The sequence below is a fragment of the Populus euphratica genome, unplaced genomic scaffold (assembly GCF_000495115.2).
Source record: "Populus euphratica unplaced genomic scaffold, PopEup_1.0 scaffold139.1, whole genome shotgun sequence".
In the NCBI taxonomy this organism is placed as follows: Eukaryota; Viridiplantae; Streptophyta; class Magnoliopsida; order Malpighiales; family Salicaceae; genus Populus; species Populus euphratica.
The window spans coordinates 642,145-658,911 of record NW_011499969.1 but is presented as its reverse complement, the minus strand read 5'-3'; the positions used below and the strand labels follow the sequence as shown (position 1 = coordinate 658,911).

At 31.8% G+C, this 16,767-nt stretch overlaps 1 protein-coding gene across 1 annotated transcript; it reads left to right on the top strand.

Annotated features, from left to right (window-relative positions):
- Positions 1-7,018: 7,018 nt before the first annotated feature.
- On the top strand, positions 7,019-14,822 carry LOC105139178 (ARM repeat superfamily protein). Its single transcript, XM_011045539.1, has 17 exons — positions 7,019-7,179; positions 7,259-7,322; positions 7,449-7,557; positions 7,707-7,769; positions 7,850-7,950; positions 8,442-8,508; positions 8,608-8,679; positions 8,863-9,024; positions 10,443-10,516; positions 10,630-10,727; positions 10,972-11,082; positions 11,670-11,767; positions 12,678-12,815; positions 13,089-13,136; positions 13,488-13,602; positions 14,135-14,235; positions 14,472-14,822. Exons 1-17 carry the CDS (start codon positions 7,104-7,106, stop codon positions 14,559-14,561), a joined length of 1,587 nt encoding a protein of 528 aa, XP_011043841.1. The 5' UTR covers positions 7,019-7,103; the 3' UTR covers positions 14,562-14,822.
- Positions 14,823-16,767: the final 1,945 nt, after the last annotated feature.

Below are 16,767 nucleotides of genomic sequence, written 5' to 3'. Positions count from 1 at the left end.
TTGAGAGACAATTTTGCTTGTAAGGCATGCTCAATTGCCTTATCTCCATTTCTTTTTATAATCTTCTGCTCATGAGCTTGTAAAGAACTCATAAGTTCATCCACTGTTAACTTGTCCACCTCTTTGGACTCTTCAATAGCGACAACAACAAAATCAAATTTTGGATCTAGGGATCTCAAAATTTTCTCAGTAATTCGAGCATCTGAAAGGGCTTCTCCATTTCTTCTCATCTGATTGACTATCACCATAATTCTTGTGTGATAATCAGAAATGGATTCTGAGGACTTCATTTGTAATAATTCAAATTCACCTCGTAAAGATTAGAGACGAATCTTCTTTATTCTGTCAGCACCTTTGTATTTTTGTTGGAGAGCCTCCCATATTTCTTTTGATGTTTCTGCGGAAGCAATGATTTCAAATGTCGCTTCATCAAGACCTTGATAAATGATGGTCTTTGCTTTGTTGTCTTTCTTTCTATTGGCTTTGAGGACTTGCTTTTGTACCTCTGGTAAAGCATCTTCTGATTCTTTGGACTCTGGTTCATCATAACCATATTGCACAATGTCTATACACTCTTGTGAACCAAGGAATGCCTTCAATCTGATGCACCAACTATCATAGTTGTCTTTGGTTAGCTTTGGGATGAGTGTTTGTGCATTTTCTGTAGTCATTTTGCTCTTTAAATGACTATATCACCTTTTTGGGAGTTGAATTTGGCAAAACCGACACCGTAGATGGATCCGGAATGGTCCCAATAGTAGGGAATCGGTCTGACTTTGTAGAAAACGGGTCAAAAATGAGGTGAACCGGTCCAAAAACCAATTGGGGTGGTTTGTTGGGTTGAACCGGGAATATTCCAAGGAATATTATTTTTTGACTTTGACTTTAGAATATGGCTCGGAGCTTGGCTTGGCTTCGGAATATGGCTTGGAGCTCGGCTCGGCTTTGAAATATGGCTTGTGGCTCGGCTCGCGACTCGGCTTGAGGCTTGGCTCGGCGCGGCTCAAATATGGCGCGCGTGTGGCTCACTCGTCTTCTTCCTCGGGGCGCGTGGGCTACAGTGCTAAAATTTCAGACGGAGAGTGTGGTCCACCCCGTGCTCCGATTGATCTGATTTTTGCACCGTTGAGTTCGTATTGATGAGCTCTACACTTTGGAATGATCAAAACTTGTTTTTGACAACTTTGAAAATTCGGATATTTCCCAAAAATACCTCTGTTTTCTGACGAACGGGGCTCTGATACCAATTGTTGGTGGGAGAAACCACTTGTGGTGGCTTTGAAACACTCAGAGAGGATAAAACACACTCTTTTATTTCAAGAACAAAGCTTACAATAACATAAACAAAAGCTTACAACAACCCCTCTCTCTTTCTCTCTTTCTCTCTAGTGTTTCTCTCAATCTCTCCACACATAATTGCATAAGCTTAGCTATCTATTTATACACGAAATCAAAACAAGAAAATTCAACCTTCAAGTGTGAAGGCGGTTTTTAGTCGACGGTGTGAAAGTGGCCGGCGGCCGGTGGCTGGCGGCTGGCGGCTGGTGGCTGGGCGGTGACAGCTGATGGCTGCCTTTCTTGACCTTTTAGATTGAGTTTACTTCAACAGTTACAAACGCTTCATAGCAAGGTTGTTAAAATCGCGTTTTGACTCGTAAAATCGTACGATTTTACGAGTCAAAACATGCTTTACGTGTTGAATCGCTTGAAAAAATCGAAAATGGGTAAAATCGGGTTGAAATCGGGTTAAATCGCAAAAATCGGATGAAATCGTGCAAAATCGCGATTTCAGGACCGATTTTGCGATTATGCCAAAATGAGATGCTGAAATAAAATCCTCCTCTCTTGTCCAGCTGTCAAGCACCTATTGCATTTTTTTTGCACAGTCACAGACTCATGTGACTCTCTTCACTTCAGTGAATTAATTCATTGTCTTCAATCTTCACAAATCACAAAGCGCAAAATACTCTTCCCAAGTTTCCCAGCTGAACAAATCCCTAATCGGCAACCATAACAACAGCGACAGCGATCTCCATCCTCCACAAAAGCGGTCAATGACAGTGCTTACGGTCCAATGACTCCAGTTTTTACTCCTTCTTTTTCCTTAGTGCTCACGGTCGCGACAACACATGAACCAAGATTGGCATGTTTAAAGACCTCTACTGCAGTCTCTGAAATTGAAGTGTTTCTTGAATAAAAATTGAAATTAAGGTTTGAATTCTTCATGTGCTTCTTGTAAAAGTTTTTCCATTATTCAGTATTCATTCCTCTGCATTACTTCCTTTTCTCACGCTTTTTCTCACAAAATATGAGGTTGAACATTACTTCCTTTTCTGTTTATCATGATTTTAACAGCGACGGGCCGACGACAATCTCCTTAACAGCTCACGGCTTCGGGCTTCCTCTGCAATCTTTATTAACAGCAGCACGCCGGCAACGATCTCCTTTCTTTCCCATCTTTAACAGCAGCAGGCGACATCGGGCCTCTTCACAAGCAGCCGTTTAGCTCATCATCATCATCTTCAACAGCAGCGGGCGACACCGTAAGTTCATTTTGCCTTCATCATCATCACTGCAGTAGTAGATTTTGCCCCTGTAATAGATTTGTATTTTGCCCTGTTAAGTGTTGAGTTTAATTGTCCGGTAATAAAGATTTGCATTTTGCCCTGTTCATTTTGCCTTCAAAATCTTCTAATAGATTTGTATTTTTCCCTGTAATTCATTTTGCCCAGTCCTGTAATTTGTATATGTATAATGTTGAATTGAATGGAATTGATCGGGTGAGAAAATTGTTGAATTGAATGCCACAGTATATACTATATATCTTGACTAAATTGGACTAAATATTACTCGGGTGAAAATTGAACTGAAAACTGTTGAATTGGACTAAATTGAATGTCATTTCAATATTATAAGACTGAATTGAATTAAATTAATGAGATGAAAATTGGATTGAAAAATATTGAATTGGACTGAATTAATGGGGTGAAAATTGGACTAAAAATTCTTGAATTTGATTGAATTGAATGTCATTTCAGTATTATAGGACTGAATTATTTGAAGCATGAATTTTTTTTTATGTATTTTAAAATTCCTTATGATTTTACGATTTTACGATTTTACGATCCGATTTTACGATCCGAGTTTGTTTAGCACTTTCCGTCCCGTGTTAAAATCGCGATTTTAACAACCATGCTTCATAGCTTTGAGGATCAAATTTGTTTGGGACCAACTGAGTGCTCAAAAGAACTCTGAAGTAATGATGGATGGGCTGTGAATTGTGATGATGAGGATGGTCAGCATCTTTTCGTGTATTAAGGTAGAAAGAGCACACTTGATCTGTTCATGATGGGCAATGCATTCAGTGGCATAGCATTTTGGGCTGCGTAGGGACCAGTGGAGTCGGGTCTAGTTGTGCATGGAAATGGTGGAGCACGCTAGCACCTCAATTGGTGCAAATTTTGGACATAATGTATTTGGGCCATGCCTCTGATGAACAGATATTATGTGATTATGGTATGAAAAAGGTTAATTTAGAAAATTTATTTTTAGTTATGGTTGTTTTAATGAAAATATATATTTAGTTAAAATTGTAATTGGAGTTATTATTTAATAAAAAGCATGTTAAAAAAATTTGGTTAAAATAATGATTGAAATTGATGTTAATAATAAAATGCTACAAAAATACATATATTAATTTTTTATTTTGCAATTACATTAATGTATATTTTGTTATTAATACATTTTAAAAAATAATTATGCAAATTACAATGCCAGTTTTATTGTTTCATTACAGTTATTGCAAAAACATCACAAATATAATCGATGTACAACAGCCTCTAGTTTTAATGGGATTATAAACATGAAACTCGTCAATTAAAAATATTTTTAGAAAGAAAATCAAGATGAAGATCAAATTATATAAATAATTCAAGAGAAATAATATATATATATTTCTCACCAATTATTATATAATCATAATTTACAGGTATAAAAACTTGGATATTGACAAATATTTAACTTGTATAAAAATTACCTAGCATTATTTTTTTGTTATTTTGGTTTGGGTAGCAAATTAACAATAATGAAACACAGTTTAATGAAAAGCAGAGAAAAAAATATAGCAAAAAGATGTAGAAATAGCTTCCCATATATAAAAATTATGTTTTATTTTATAACCAAACATGATAAATCATGAATTAAATAAAAAAAAAAGCTGCCGCAAATATAATCAATCGACTGTATAGTTTGTCTTATATGCAGGTATTGGAATGCTAATATGCTGCAGATTTTTTAATTTTGGTTTCTGAGTTTCATTATTTGCTTTCAAATGGGATGACAATATGGTGCAAAATGGACAGCTGAAAAAGGATGGTTTTGATCTGATTCAAAAATAAATAAATATGGACTGTGCCTTTAATTTCAGTCAAGATGATTTTACTTATCCACTCTTAGGATGATCTAATAAAAAAATAACAAGAATTAAAAGTTAATAATTTAATATTAAATAATAAAATTTAAAAAATCAATATTAAAAAAAAATTTCAGCTAACTCGAGTTAACTTGACTATCTCACACTCAATATAACCCAATAAAAAAACTAAAAAAATCACAAAGCTTAAGGGTAAATAATTTAATATCAAATAATAAAATTAAAAAAAAAATCAATCTTATAAAAAAAATATAAAAAAAAATTTGAGTCAACCTATGTTAACATGACTAATCTGTTACATGAGATATTAAATTAAAAAAACTTAGCAAAGAAAAATGAAACAAACAACGAAATCAATGGCCTAATAATCAAATGTTAAATTTTAAATATAAAAGGAAAAAATTTAATAAAGAATCCCCAAAAAAAATTGAATTTAATTAGGCTTGGGTCATAAAATAAAAATTATCCTAGAAAAAGACAATTATGAAAAAAATAATAAAGTAAAACCTCCAACTATAAAACAATTTCAAACTCAAACAATATGGTTCAAATACAGTATAAAAACAAAATAAAAGAAAATAATTAGGGCTGATTTGAAAAATAAAATAAATTAAAAAAGGATAAAAAATATTATTGAAAGAATGATAACCAAAATTAAATAAAAAATAAAACAAAACAAAATAAAATAAAATGTTGAGAAAAAAAAGGTAAATGAAGAAAAGAATAAGATAATAGCAATAAAAAAATAAAGACCAAAATTGAATTAAAAAAACAAATGCAATAAAATGATAATAAATAAAATTAAAAAAAAAAAAAACAATATATAAAAAATAGAACAAGAGTAATCAAAAGTAGAAGGACCGCTTTGATATAAAATGAAAGGGAATAAAATACTTCAAAATAAAATTAAAAAAAAAAAACTTTAAAAGCATGAAAATTAAAATAAATAGTAATTAAAAAAATAAAAATCAAATTTAATAAAATTATAAACAACAGGACTCAATTTTTTTGGAAAGGTTATCGAGAATTTCAATAGCATGAGAGAGAAAAAAAAATTTCATCGTAACTCAACGAGACCTTAACCGTGAGCACGCACTATATTTTTGGAAATAAGATGAATGATTGCTCCCAAAGCAACCACTACGAATGAAGGATTTTAGTAATTGTATGACTCCATGTATACCACCCAAAAAACATGAGGATTATCATGCATATAAAAATGTTTTAATAATATTTAATTATTTAAAATTACTAAACAACCACAATAATAAAAAAGAATAAAATGTGATTGAAATCAACCTTGGTTTTTTTAATTCAAAAGTAATCATGTAATTTTATTATTTAAAAAAATAGAAGAAAAAAGTCCTGAATGCATGTTTATTTTTTTTCCTTTTTAGGGGTATAATCATAGCTTTACCATGCAGTATTTTTTTAAAAGACAAAAGAATTCATGACCGAAAACTTACACATTTGTTTTTTGCTTTTAAAGGTAAAATAATCATTTTACTATAATAAAAAAAAGATGTCATGACCAATTTATCCCTAATAAATTTGCATTGACTAATGGATGTCATGGAAAAAACAATTATATTTCAAATGGCAAGCTTCTTTAAGGTTTTTTGTTTAAAAGTATAAATGTTATTTCACTATTTCAACAAGCAATGAAATGTATTTATGACTAAAATGTTTATTAATGATTTTTAGATTTTTCTTGCCATTTTTACTCTATTTTAAATAACAGTGAATTGTATTTATGGCTGAATATTTTATTGATAATTTTTTGTTTTTTTTTAATGAATGATATTGCAATAGTGTGTTTGGATTAATTTTCTTATTATTTTTTTTGAAATAAAGGATAGAAAAATCTAACATATAATTCCAAGAATATACAAGACTTTTCTTTGTGGAATATATACATTATATATATATATATATATATATATATATATATATATATTTCTTTCATTTGATAAAACTTATTAGATATTTTTGTAAAAAATAAAATTTTAGTATAAAAAATTATTCAAGTTTATCTATATATGGATTCAATTATTAATTTTTATCACCATCAATGTAAAAATGTAAAAATAATAGATATTAATAAAAACATTGTTATCAAAGTACATGTGGAATCAAATAAATATTGTTTTTAAAAATATATTTTATTTAAAAATATATTAATTTTTTTTATTTTTTAAAATTTAATTTTAATATAAATGCATTGTTAAAATATTTAAAATATTTAAAAAGCATAATTAGATGGAATGCCAAATGGGTTATGGACTTTAAAAATATATTTAAAAATATGATTGTAATTATTTTTAAAGGATTTTTTTATTTATAAATATATTAAAATTATATTTTTTATTTTTAAAAATTATTTTTGATATTAATAAATTAAAATTATTTAAAAAAATCCGTTAGCAAATGTTGTTTAAGAATAAAGGACAAGAAAAGCCCATCCTTTATTCAAAAGATGCGATGTCATCACTTGACAACAACCTTATCCCGGGTATTCGGATTCTCAAATCTGAACCCGACACGAAGCCAAAAAAATAGCCACGTGCCACTTACTATAAACCTCGCTCTCTCAATCTCCTTTTCGTCGTCGTCTTCTTCACTGTAGGAGCTTCAACTTTCGCTGCAAGCAAAGCAAAAGAAAGCATCAGTGATGGACGGAGAAGAATTCTCAATGGAAGACCCTTCACAGTTACTCCAATCAGCCTCTGATTTTGCTAACTATCCAGGTCACTCACTCTTCTTTATTTTTTATTTTATTTTCTCTTTTTGAGCTTATTTTTAACATCTGCTGTCTTTAAAATCCAGGCGTTCCAAATGACGTCGCAGCCAAGGAATTTCTTGATCGTTTTCCGCTTCCATTCATCATCAAGCAAGTTACTAGTATTTTTATAGCTACCTCTTTGTTATTCCCGAATGTTGTTTTTTCTTTCTTTAAGAAAAAAGCTGCGTATTTTTCTAAATTAGGTTGTATTAATTAATTTAATTCAAATTGCAGTGCTCTGCAAACAAAATCAGAAGTGCCTGGATTAGAAGCTACTTTAGTGGCTTGTTTAGAAAGAATCTTTAAAACTAAGTGTGGTGCATCGCTTATTCCACTCTATATGGTATTTAATATGGGTGTTTTGCCTCTTTTTATTATTATTATTATTATTATTATTATTATTATTATTATTATTATTATTATTATTATTATAAATTGAATTAATGCTGAGTTATTTTTTAAATTTTTTTGTGTTGTGTGTTTTCATTTCAGCCTTTTGTGCAAGTAGGTCTGACGGCGGATTCTCAATTAGTCAGGTGTTTAGCTTGCAAAACGGTATGGATTTATTTAAATACTTGAAATTTGTTATGTTTTCAATTTTGATAATAATTTGCTAGGTCAAATGTTATTCGCAGGTCTCTTGTCTTTTGGAGAATATTGATGAAACCATATCAGCTGCACAGCTGATTATTGACAATGGTGTATATCCGCTTTTGCTTGATTGTCTCATCAATGGGTAAGAAGCAAAATATCAGTTGCTTATTTTATTTTTGAAAATAGTAGAAAAATCATATTGATCTTGACACACCCGTCTCAAGGGGAAATATGCAGTCTACCTTGACTCTTGATGGATTAATTTCCTTCAAAGATGTTGATGCACTAAGGCTGATTTCTATGCTGGTTAGATGTTTGATGTTTCCTCCATGTTGTGTAAATTTCTCAAACTACTAACAGGCTAAACTGCCACTTGTTTCATCTGGTGTCAATATGTTAATCACAGATTAAGATTGGCTGTTTGATGACTCAATAAACCTAATTTATGATTTAGAGTCTACATGTACTGGGACCACTTTGTGTAGCTCGTCTCCTTGAAAGGCTTTATTTCCTCTCACTGTAATGTTGATGGATGTCTGTAGAACATATATTCAAAGCTTATACTGAGGTCATGCTGTCTGAAACCTGCTGTAAATGTGAAGCTACCTGTGAAATGTATTTCTATTTCTGCAGAAATGAACAAGTGGCAGCTGCATCAATGGAGGCAATTGCGAAATTAGCTGGCTCTCAAAAAGGCATGGTAAAGACTGATCAGTGTGCCACTATTCTGGAAACCTATTTAGTTATTATTTAATTTATTTGGACTGATGATTGTCAATTGTTTGCAAAATGCATGCAGGAAATTGTCTTCCCTGCAAATAACAGCGATGATATGCACCTAGGAAACTTATCAGCCCGATGTTCATCACTGGTATGCTTGTTGGGGAGTGGATTTCTTAAAACTGATGTTCTTTCTTCATGATATCTTTTTCTTGATTTTACAGTTCCATCTTCCATATTGCGATACAGTAGCTAAGCTGGTTTAGATGACATGTGTTCTTTATAAGCTGAATTTTTTGGCTAATTCGTTATACATGGCAAAAAATTCTTTCAGGGACGTGTCCGGGTATTATCTTTAATAGTGAAATTGTTCTCTGTTTCTAGAGATGTGGCGTCAGCAGTTTACAACTCAAATCTGCTGAGTTTATTGGAGGCAAAAATCAGAAATACAGATGATACTCTGGTATCTTTAAGTGTTTTTGAGCTCTTTTATGAGGTTGGTGTAGCTTATTTACTTTTTACTTGATCTCTCCTTTCCTTCTTAACTGCTTTGGAAATAATCTATCTTTCAATCCTGCCTCTATTTCCTCCCCAATCATTGTCCTTATATGCATGGCAATATCGAAAGACCAAAGCAAGCATTCTAATCATTTGATAGTTAGTAGCAGCTAATTAGTGCCAAGTACCATTATTGAAGCATGCATCAATTATAATTCTTTTGTCCCATTCCTCAGCTTCAATAATTAGCTTGTCATTGGAGTTTCAGTATGCAAAAGACCATGGAAAATGTGACCCCATAACATGCAGAACATAAGAAAGAGGATTTGCTTACCCAATCATTTTCCCCCCTGCTTTTTTCACCTTTTATTGAACTTTTTTTAAGGCAGTGTCAATCAGTTTCTTAATTGTTGACTGGTTCATCCTTGTTCATAATTTTACCAGTCAAGTGTCAAACAAACCACTCGAAAATTCACACACAAGGTAAAAACTACATTTTTTCTTTAATAGCATGGATTATAGAGTTTCATGGATATGACGGCATTAGATTGGTTGACAGACAGGAGCAGGCTCAGGGAAGAATGAGGCAATTCTAGGTACTAATTGGGCTTTTGATTTTGCAGATTAAAGGAAGTTAAGAATTCTAGTTGAAAAATACATGGAGGTTGTGAAAAGTGGGTAGAAACAAGGTTTAGGGGATGGGATAATGGTTAAATATCTAGCTGTTTGGATACTGGAAGTGGAAAAATTAGAGTGAGTTTACTAGCAGTTTGAAGAATTAGGAGATGCTCCTGCAAATGGAACAGAACCTTAGTTATGAGTTCTGTTTTGAAGGGAAGAGATACTGAGGTTGTCCTCTTTCAATGGAGATGCCACCTTGTTTGCTAACAAGAAGGATTTCTGAAATGTTTGAACCAATGAGAAGGATTTAATTGTGACAAGTTTCTTTTTCTAATGGACAAAGATCTTGTGCTCCTCAAAGACCGAAGAAGAAATAGGAAATTGAGATCCTAATAAAATGTTTTCTTTTGGATGCAATCACAGGAACGCAGAAAATGTTAAACACCAGCAATAAGTGGAACAATATGGTAGAGCATCATAATCTAATGATAGATCATCATAATTATATAAAAAAACAAGAGAGTATTATTAGTGTGTCCAAAGAAACCATGTTCCATGTAAAGCCATGTAATGGACAAATCATGGCTCACATGGTTTAAGACACCTGGGTTGCTAAGAGGAGGTATATGTGATCTCATACCAAGCAAGATTCAGGCAATACTTCTGAATGATATTGTTTCCCTGAATAATATTTTACATTCTGGCCTCATTCCATTTTTTATTTTCTGTTTTCCTTTATTTGTTATCTTGTGTGCATTTTGATCTTTCCTTATTATGCATGGTGAGTGAATGAAGCTAGCAGAAGTAAAACATGCCACAGAATTCTTATCAAAGACCACTCTTGTCCAACTGCTCTCTTCTACAATCAGGTAGTCATTTAAGTAATATTGTCTACGACTATTTCTGTAGATTTTTATCCTCTCTGGTTTTGATATTATCTTCCTCTTCTTATGTGTTTTGTTTCTGCCCCGTTATTTCGAAGCAACGTGTCAAAAGAAGCTATATTAAGATCAAGAGCAATGATGATAAGTGGAAGACTTCTCTCTAATGACAACATATACATGTTCATTGATGAATCCAGTAAGACTTGCCCTGAAGTTCTTGAGCTTATAGATTTTCATAATGATATTTATTTCAAGAAATTGCATTTCAGTTCACCAATAGTGCTTTATTTTATTTCTGTTCACATTGAGTGCAACTGGTCTATAAATAAGGCATCATGCATCTCGCACAACTGTGAGATGTGCATTTTCTGAGTCATGTAACAACCACCTATTTTTATCTTAATATTGAGAAGTTTGTAAATGTACTGTTTTCCTTTCAGATTTAGGTGTTAAAACCATTATATCAGCCATCGATGGAAGACTTCAGTTAGAAAGTCAAGATTGGAATGAATGTGAATCTGCCCTTGAAGCACTGGGCCAAATAGGATCATGTAAGTACTAAGCACATGACAAATTGCTGTAAGCAAGTGATATGGTTGCCATAACTTGAAGCAGCTTCAGTTCATTAATGGTGTTTTTTATGGATGTACATTGACATTAAGTATTTGTTAACATGGTTTTGGTGGAGCTCTTCAGTTACTGACTGCATCAATAATAGCATGTTTGAAACTTTTGGCTTGTTTGACATGGTCCCACTTCGAACTTGTTTGGAATTCTAAAGTTGTGTCATATCGATTTCTTTGCTGTCTTTTGATAAATCTGTTTCCTTCTATGATTATTATTATTATTATTGACTAATGATAACTCAAACACACCATATTGCAAACTCAAAATAACGTATGCTCTCAATGTAGAACTTCATGGACTAGATGAGATGTCTGACTGACTGTTTTGTTTGGAGGGTTCAAATCTACATTGCATAGAGTTTAAAAGACATCATTAGGTCTTGTTTTATCTGTTCTATCTTAAAATGATTTACAACTTCTCACTTTAATCTGCTTGTGAAATTCCTGAAACTCTTTTCATATGTCATCTCTGATGAAACTGAAAGCTGTCTATTGATTTCATATGCTCTCAGCAAACCAAGGAGCAACACTGCTACTCACAATTTCACCACCTGCTGCTAGACATGTTATTGATGCGGCCTTTGATAAACATGCACGTGGCAAACAATTGGTGAGTGCTTCAGATCATTCTATTCTACCATTTGCATTTGTTGGCACATGATAAACCATGGGAAGCTTCCATTTAGTCAATAGTTTTAACTAAAAAAAGAGTTGATAGAAATATGCATACAAGTCTAGTAGGTAGGATATGAAGGCATAGTACACTAGTAAAATTCACCTTACAAAATTGTCGACTGCAGAAATAAGGCAACTATAATGCTAAATTGATGCATTTTAAATCATTCTATTCTACCCCACTTCAGTAGATGAGGAGGCGAGCATTAATTTAATACATACAGATTGTAAACATAAAATATGATAATCTGTTGCACGTGTCCTAGTTTGTAGATGAAGTGATACAGCATTAATCATTTCTGAAGATCAGAAGGAATTTCTTATTGACTTCCTGTGCTCATCTGAAGTATGCTGTCTCCAGTATGAGAGCCTTCTTTGCTATGTATCATGGCCTTAGAGAAGTGCTGTTAGATCTCTGGAAGGACATCACATGATCAAATATATTAAACGTGTTGAAGATGCATGCGAGTTAAAAAGACATCCAATATGGATGTGCAAAATTTTACCACACTGCTTAACATCTCTTCTCAGTCTTGTATATTCTTCTGCATTTGCATCTATGAGCTTTACCCAATTAGCATGTTTTAGAAGTAACTGAATTCTTTTAACTATAATTAAACATTCTCCTTATTAAAGGAATTAGTATTGCATCTATGCTTTATCAATACTCCAGCTCTGCAACTTCATCCCAAGTAATAGCCAGTGTTTTTAGTTTGCATGTTTTCTCGCTATGAAAATGTAATGAGTGACTTCTATCAAGAGAATTCAGAATAAAAGAAATATCACATGTGACATTCTATATGTTCTTTTTAAAATCTGAGATGGTTTTTTAATGTTAAATGCAGGCTTCATTGCACTCTCTTGCAAACATCTCAGGCGAAACTCGATCTGATAGCAACATCATACTGAATGGTGATGCAGAAGAAAGCCTCCGGCTCTTGATCTATGAAGCAGCATCCAAGAGCTCAAAGCTGACACCATCAGTGAGCATTTTTTTTATATAATTTCTTGACTCTTTGCATGTTCTGTCGCAGCATGGTCTTGTTTCTCATGAAGTTCTGTGATTCACATTGCTACGAGTGACTTTAAGTAAATAATACGTCACATAAGCACCAGCAGCAAGCAGGTTGCCATATCATGGGTCCTGTGTAAGACCTGCATTTTTTGTTTCAGCTAGGGGAGAATATTTCCTTTTCTTCTTGTTGTACGCACCTTTCAATTTTTCATAATTGAAATTACATTGGTTCAATTGGCAGGGACTTTTCCTATCAGTTCTTCAACAAGATTCAGAAGTTCGACTGGCAGTAAGAATTTGTCTCCACAATTTCTCTCATTTACTTGGTGCATGACATGAAATTTTAAATACATGTCAAATTATTATAAGTAAAGTTGAGTGGTTCGCTTAAGCCCTTTTTCTTGAGTTGTGATTTTGCATTTCATTTTTTTTCCTCTTTGCTAGCCTGGTTCATAGTTAAAGTAATAAACATCTGGAAAAACAGTTTTAAGCATGTCAAAGCATCCTTTTCAAAAGATCTAGCCTTTGGTTGAGTCGAGCTAACATTATTTGAGTCTAGCTGTATCTTGGTGCCTACAATTGCTGGATACAGATTATATCAATGATATGTAATATGACATCCTTGTGTGATTATTTTCAGGCTTACCGAGTGTTAACTGGGTTGGTGGCTCGGCCATGGTGCCTAATGGAAATTTGCTCAAAGCAAGAGATAATAAAAATAGTGACCGGTCCAAATACTGAAACAACAAAAATAGGTTTATATTGTCTCTTATTCTTTGTTTTAATTTGAAATGATTGCATGCTTAAAACTATCATGCATTTTTTTTGTGCTGAAATGATTGCATTGCATGATTAAAACTGCTGTATTTGCTATTATTTGTGTGCTTGACTTTCTCTACTAGGAGCAGTCTTGGCTACAGTTACTATTGTGTTCTTTGTATTCAAATTCTTGTTTCCTTTTTCCTTTCCCAATTTATTTTTATCTCTTCAATTTCCTCACCGAAGAAGCTTGTTTATAGGAGGACAGTCTTCAAGAGTGGAACTTAAAGAGCATATAACTTCGTTTATTATTCATCTCCATGCATGCCTCAACAGAAACCATAAATACGATCATTCAATTAACCCTTGCTTGCCTTCTGTAATAAAATGTCTTCTCCTGGATTATTTTATCCGAGAATGTGGAATTTGGTTTTGTTATTGTGCCTTTTCCTCCTCATTTAGTTTCTTTTATACTTTGAGTCTACAAGAGTTATTGCTTTTTAAAATCCTTTTAATGGAAAATTTCAGGTATGGAAGCTAGATATAACTGTTGCGTAGCAATCCACAGAGCTTTCATGTCCTCCAGTAAACTTACTGGCAACCCTGCTCTTGCTCCAATAGCTGCCAAGGTGAGATTGATAGTAATTCACTGTTCCTCTTGCTTCTTTATTGCGGAGGAAGAATTTTCCTTTTTCCTTCTTCTTGTTGGTTGTTTCTTTGTGGACAGCTTCAACCAGTGCCTTCCACATTCTTAAGAACTAGTTATATCAGGCATATTTGTTGCCTTGCTATCTCCAGAACTGACTTATGAAATTTGCTGAACCTCCTCTTTCTAATCCGTTGGTTTTCATTGATCTGATTACAGCTGCAGGAAGCTGTCATTCGAGGTCCATATCTTGCAGACAAGATTTATCGTGAAGCACAACCTATGGTAGTGACAGCTGACAGATTCTAACTTGCATAGGCAAGATGAGATATAACTTTCCCATCTCTTGTTATGTGTTCCGTACCGCTTTCATATGGTTTCACATCTAAGGCCGACACCAGACTATAGGACAGAGTTGCTCTTTTTACCATACAATTCAGGATTTGTAGAATTGTAGGCTGTGCTCGGGCCACGAGATGAGGTGGTGGCTTATGCAATGTTAAGTATGGCATGGTATATCTACAGGTACGAATGGATAGCGTAGTGATGCCATCCAATTTCTGAATTGTGAGGGCTTTTTTTTTTTTTCTGTGGGAAAGAATATAAATTGGTCTAAGAAGCTATTGACTTGAAAAGAATTCTCAAATTTCTGTTAAGAGGGAAGAGATTTTCGCTAAAATCATCCGACATTAGACAAAGAAGCACGGCCTGGGGATATATAATTAAAATTACACATTCAATACACATATAAAGGTGACACTTTCCCAAATCTATTTTTATGGCTATTTGATATTCCTGAGGAGGATGCTATGTCATTCATTTTATGTTTGAATTTTGAATAAATTGAATGATCTTTATTCAATTTTTGACCATATCGAGTGATTGGAAAGTTGAAGTCCGTGTTTTGCATCTTAAATACCAAAATTTGAACTTATTTTAAACTTAAAACACTCTAAACCTTTATATAATTATTTTCAAATTTAAAAGACTATTTAATGAGTTTCAAAAGAATTAAAATAAAATTTATCGAGTCAATTTATTTTTCTCATATATTTGGAGGATAATTATTTTCATTGAATGTTTTTCTTTAAAATTAACCGATTGACATCAAAATTAGATGTTTTAGTGATTGGAATGTGTTCAACCGAACACTTTAATTTTTTTATGATTTTTTCCTACTCTGTCAATATTTAGAAATTCAAATGCAATTGAAACGTAAAAACTTAAAAAATCAGGATATCAAACTGAAGTTTTCATAGTAAAACAAAAATGATTTTTTTTTCCTATTAGTTTTAGTCCTTGTTTTTAAATTTTTTTAACTATAATCTAAAATTTTATTTTATAATATAAATATTTAATTTAATATCAGAATATTTTATGATACTCAAATACATTATAGTATGTAAATAAAAATAAAAATAAATCCTAAAATATAAAACTTGGACAATCCATCATAAAATAAAATTAAAAAATATATTTATTGATCACGTGTTGTTTAATTTTTTGAAGATAAAAAAAAAAAAAAGGTATGATGATTCCTTGCACCAGAACAATCTACAATGCATTTGTAAGATTATGGATAATAACTGCAATAGTAAAACTATATCTTCTTTTAGTTTGTAAGTGTGATTTGTAATATATTGATTTTATTGTTTTCAAAACATATAAATGGTGATTTTTTTTAGGGATGCATGTAATAGCGTCTTAAGGTCAAATGACATTTTTTTTATTTTTTTTTAAATGTAGTCGTGGAAGCGCGCCGACCTGGTGGTGTGGCAAAGCTCTAGTTAAGCCTTGATAAAAAAAAAATTTTTTTATTTTTTTTGTTAAGGTATGGATGTGTTCTATTATTTATTTTTAATATTTAATTTAGTTTTTATTCTTTTGAATACTATATGTTTTGTTTTTATAATATTATTTTAATTATTTTTTCTTCAATACTGTTCCTATCATTTAATTTGATTTGATTTTCATGCCAAATTTGATCTTTATTTTTTAAAAAAATTTTAACTAACTAAATTTTATTTTTAATTTTTTTCCTAAGCATTTGATTTTAATTTATTTTTATATCAAATTTAATCATAATTTTTTTTATTGTTGTTTGTTTTTTTAATGTATTTATTTTATTGCATTATTTTCCAATTTAATCTCTTGGAATTTTTTTTGTTAAAAATTTTCTTCGCATTTTCCCCCCTTATATAGTATCATTTCTAGCCTCATGACAATCTTGAATATTAATATAGATTGACTTTAATTTTTTTGATCATTTTATAAAATTAATTTATTTTTAATTTTATTCTTCAATATTTGATATTTTGTTTTTGAATTGGTCTTTGTTTTTTTTCCTTCACTTTTTTTTATATAGGGTTATATCAATCACGAGTTTACTTGGATTTTTTTCATTTCTTTTTTTTAAAAAAATTATTTTTTAGTTTTATCATTAAACATTTTTTTTATTGAAAATTTTGTTTCGTTGTATTTTGGATTTACTCTCTACCGGTCAGCCTCAACCTAA

Excerpts from the sequence above, each read along its gene's own strand:
- LOC105139178 (XM_011045539.1), top strand. The coding sequence starts at position 7,104 with ATGGACGGAGAAGAATTCTCAATGGAAGACCCTTCACAGTTACTCCAA. Across the intron at positions 7,558-7,706 it reads CGCTTATTCCACTCTATATG|CCTTTTGTGCAAGTAGGTCT; the intron begins GTATTTAATATG and ends TTTTCATTTCAG. Across the intron at positions 7,951-8,441 it reads CTTGATTGTCTCATCAATGG|AAATGAACAAGTGGCAGCTG; the intron begins GTAAGAAGCAAA and ends CTATTTCTGCAG.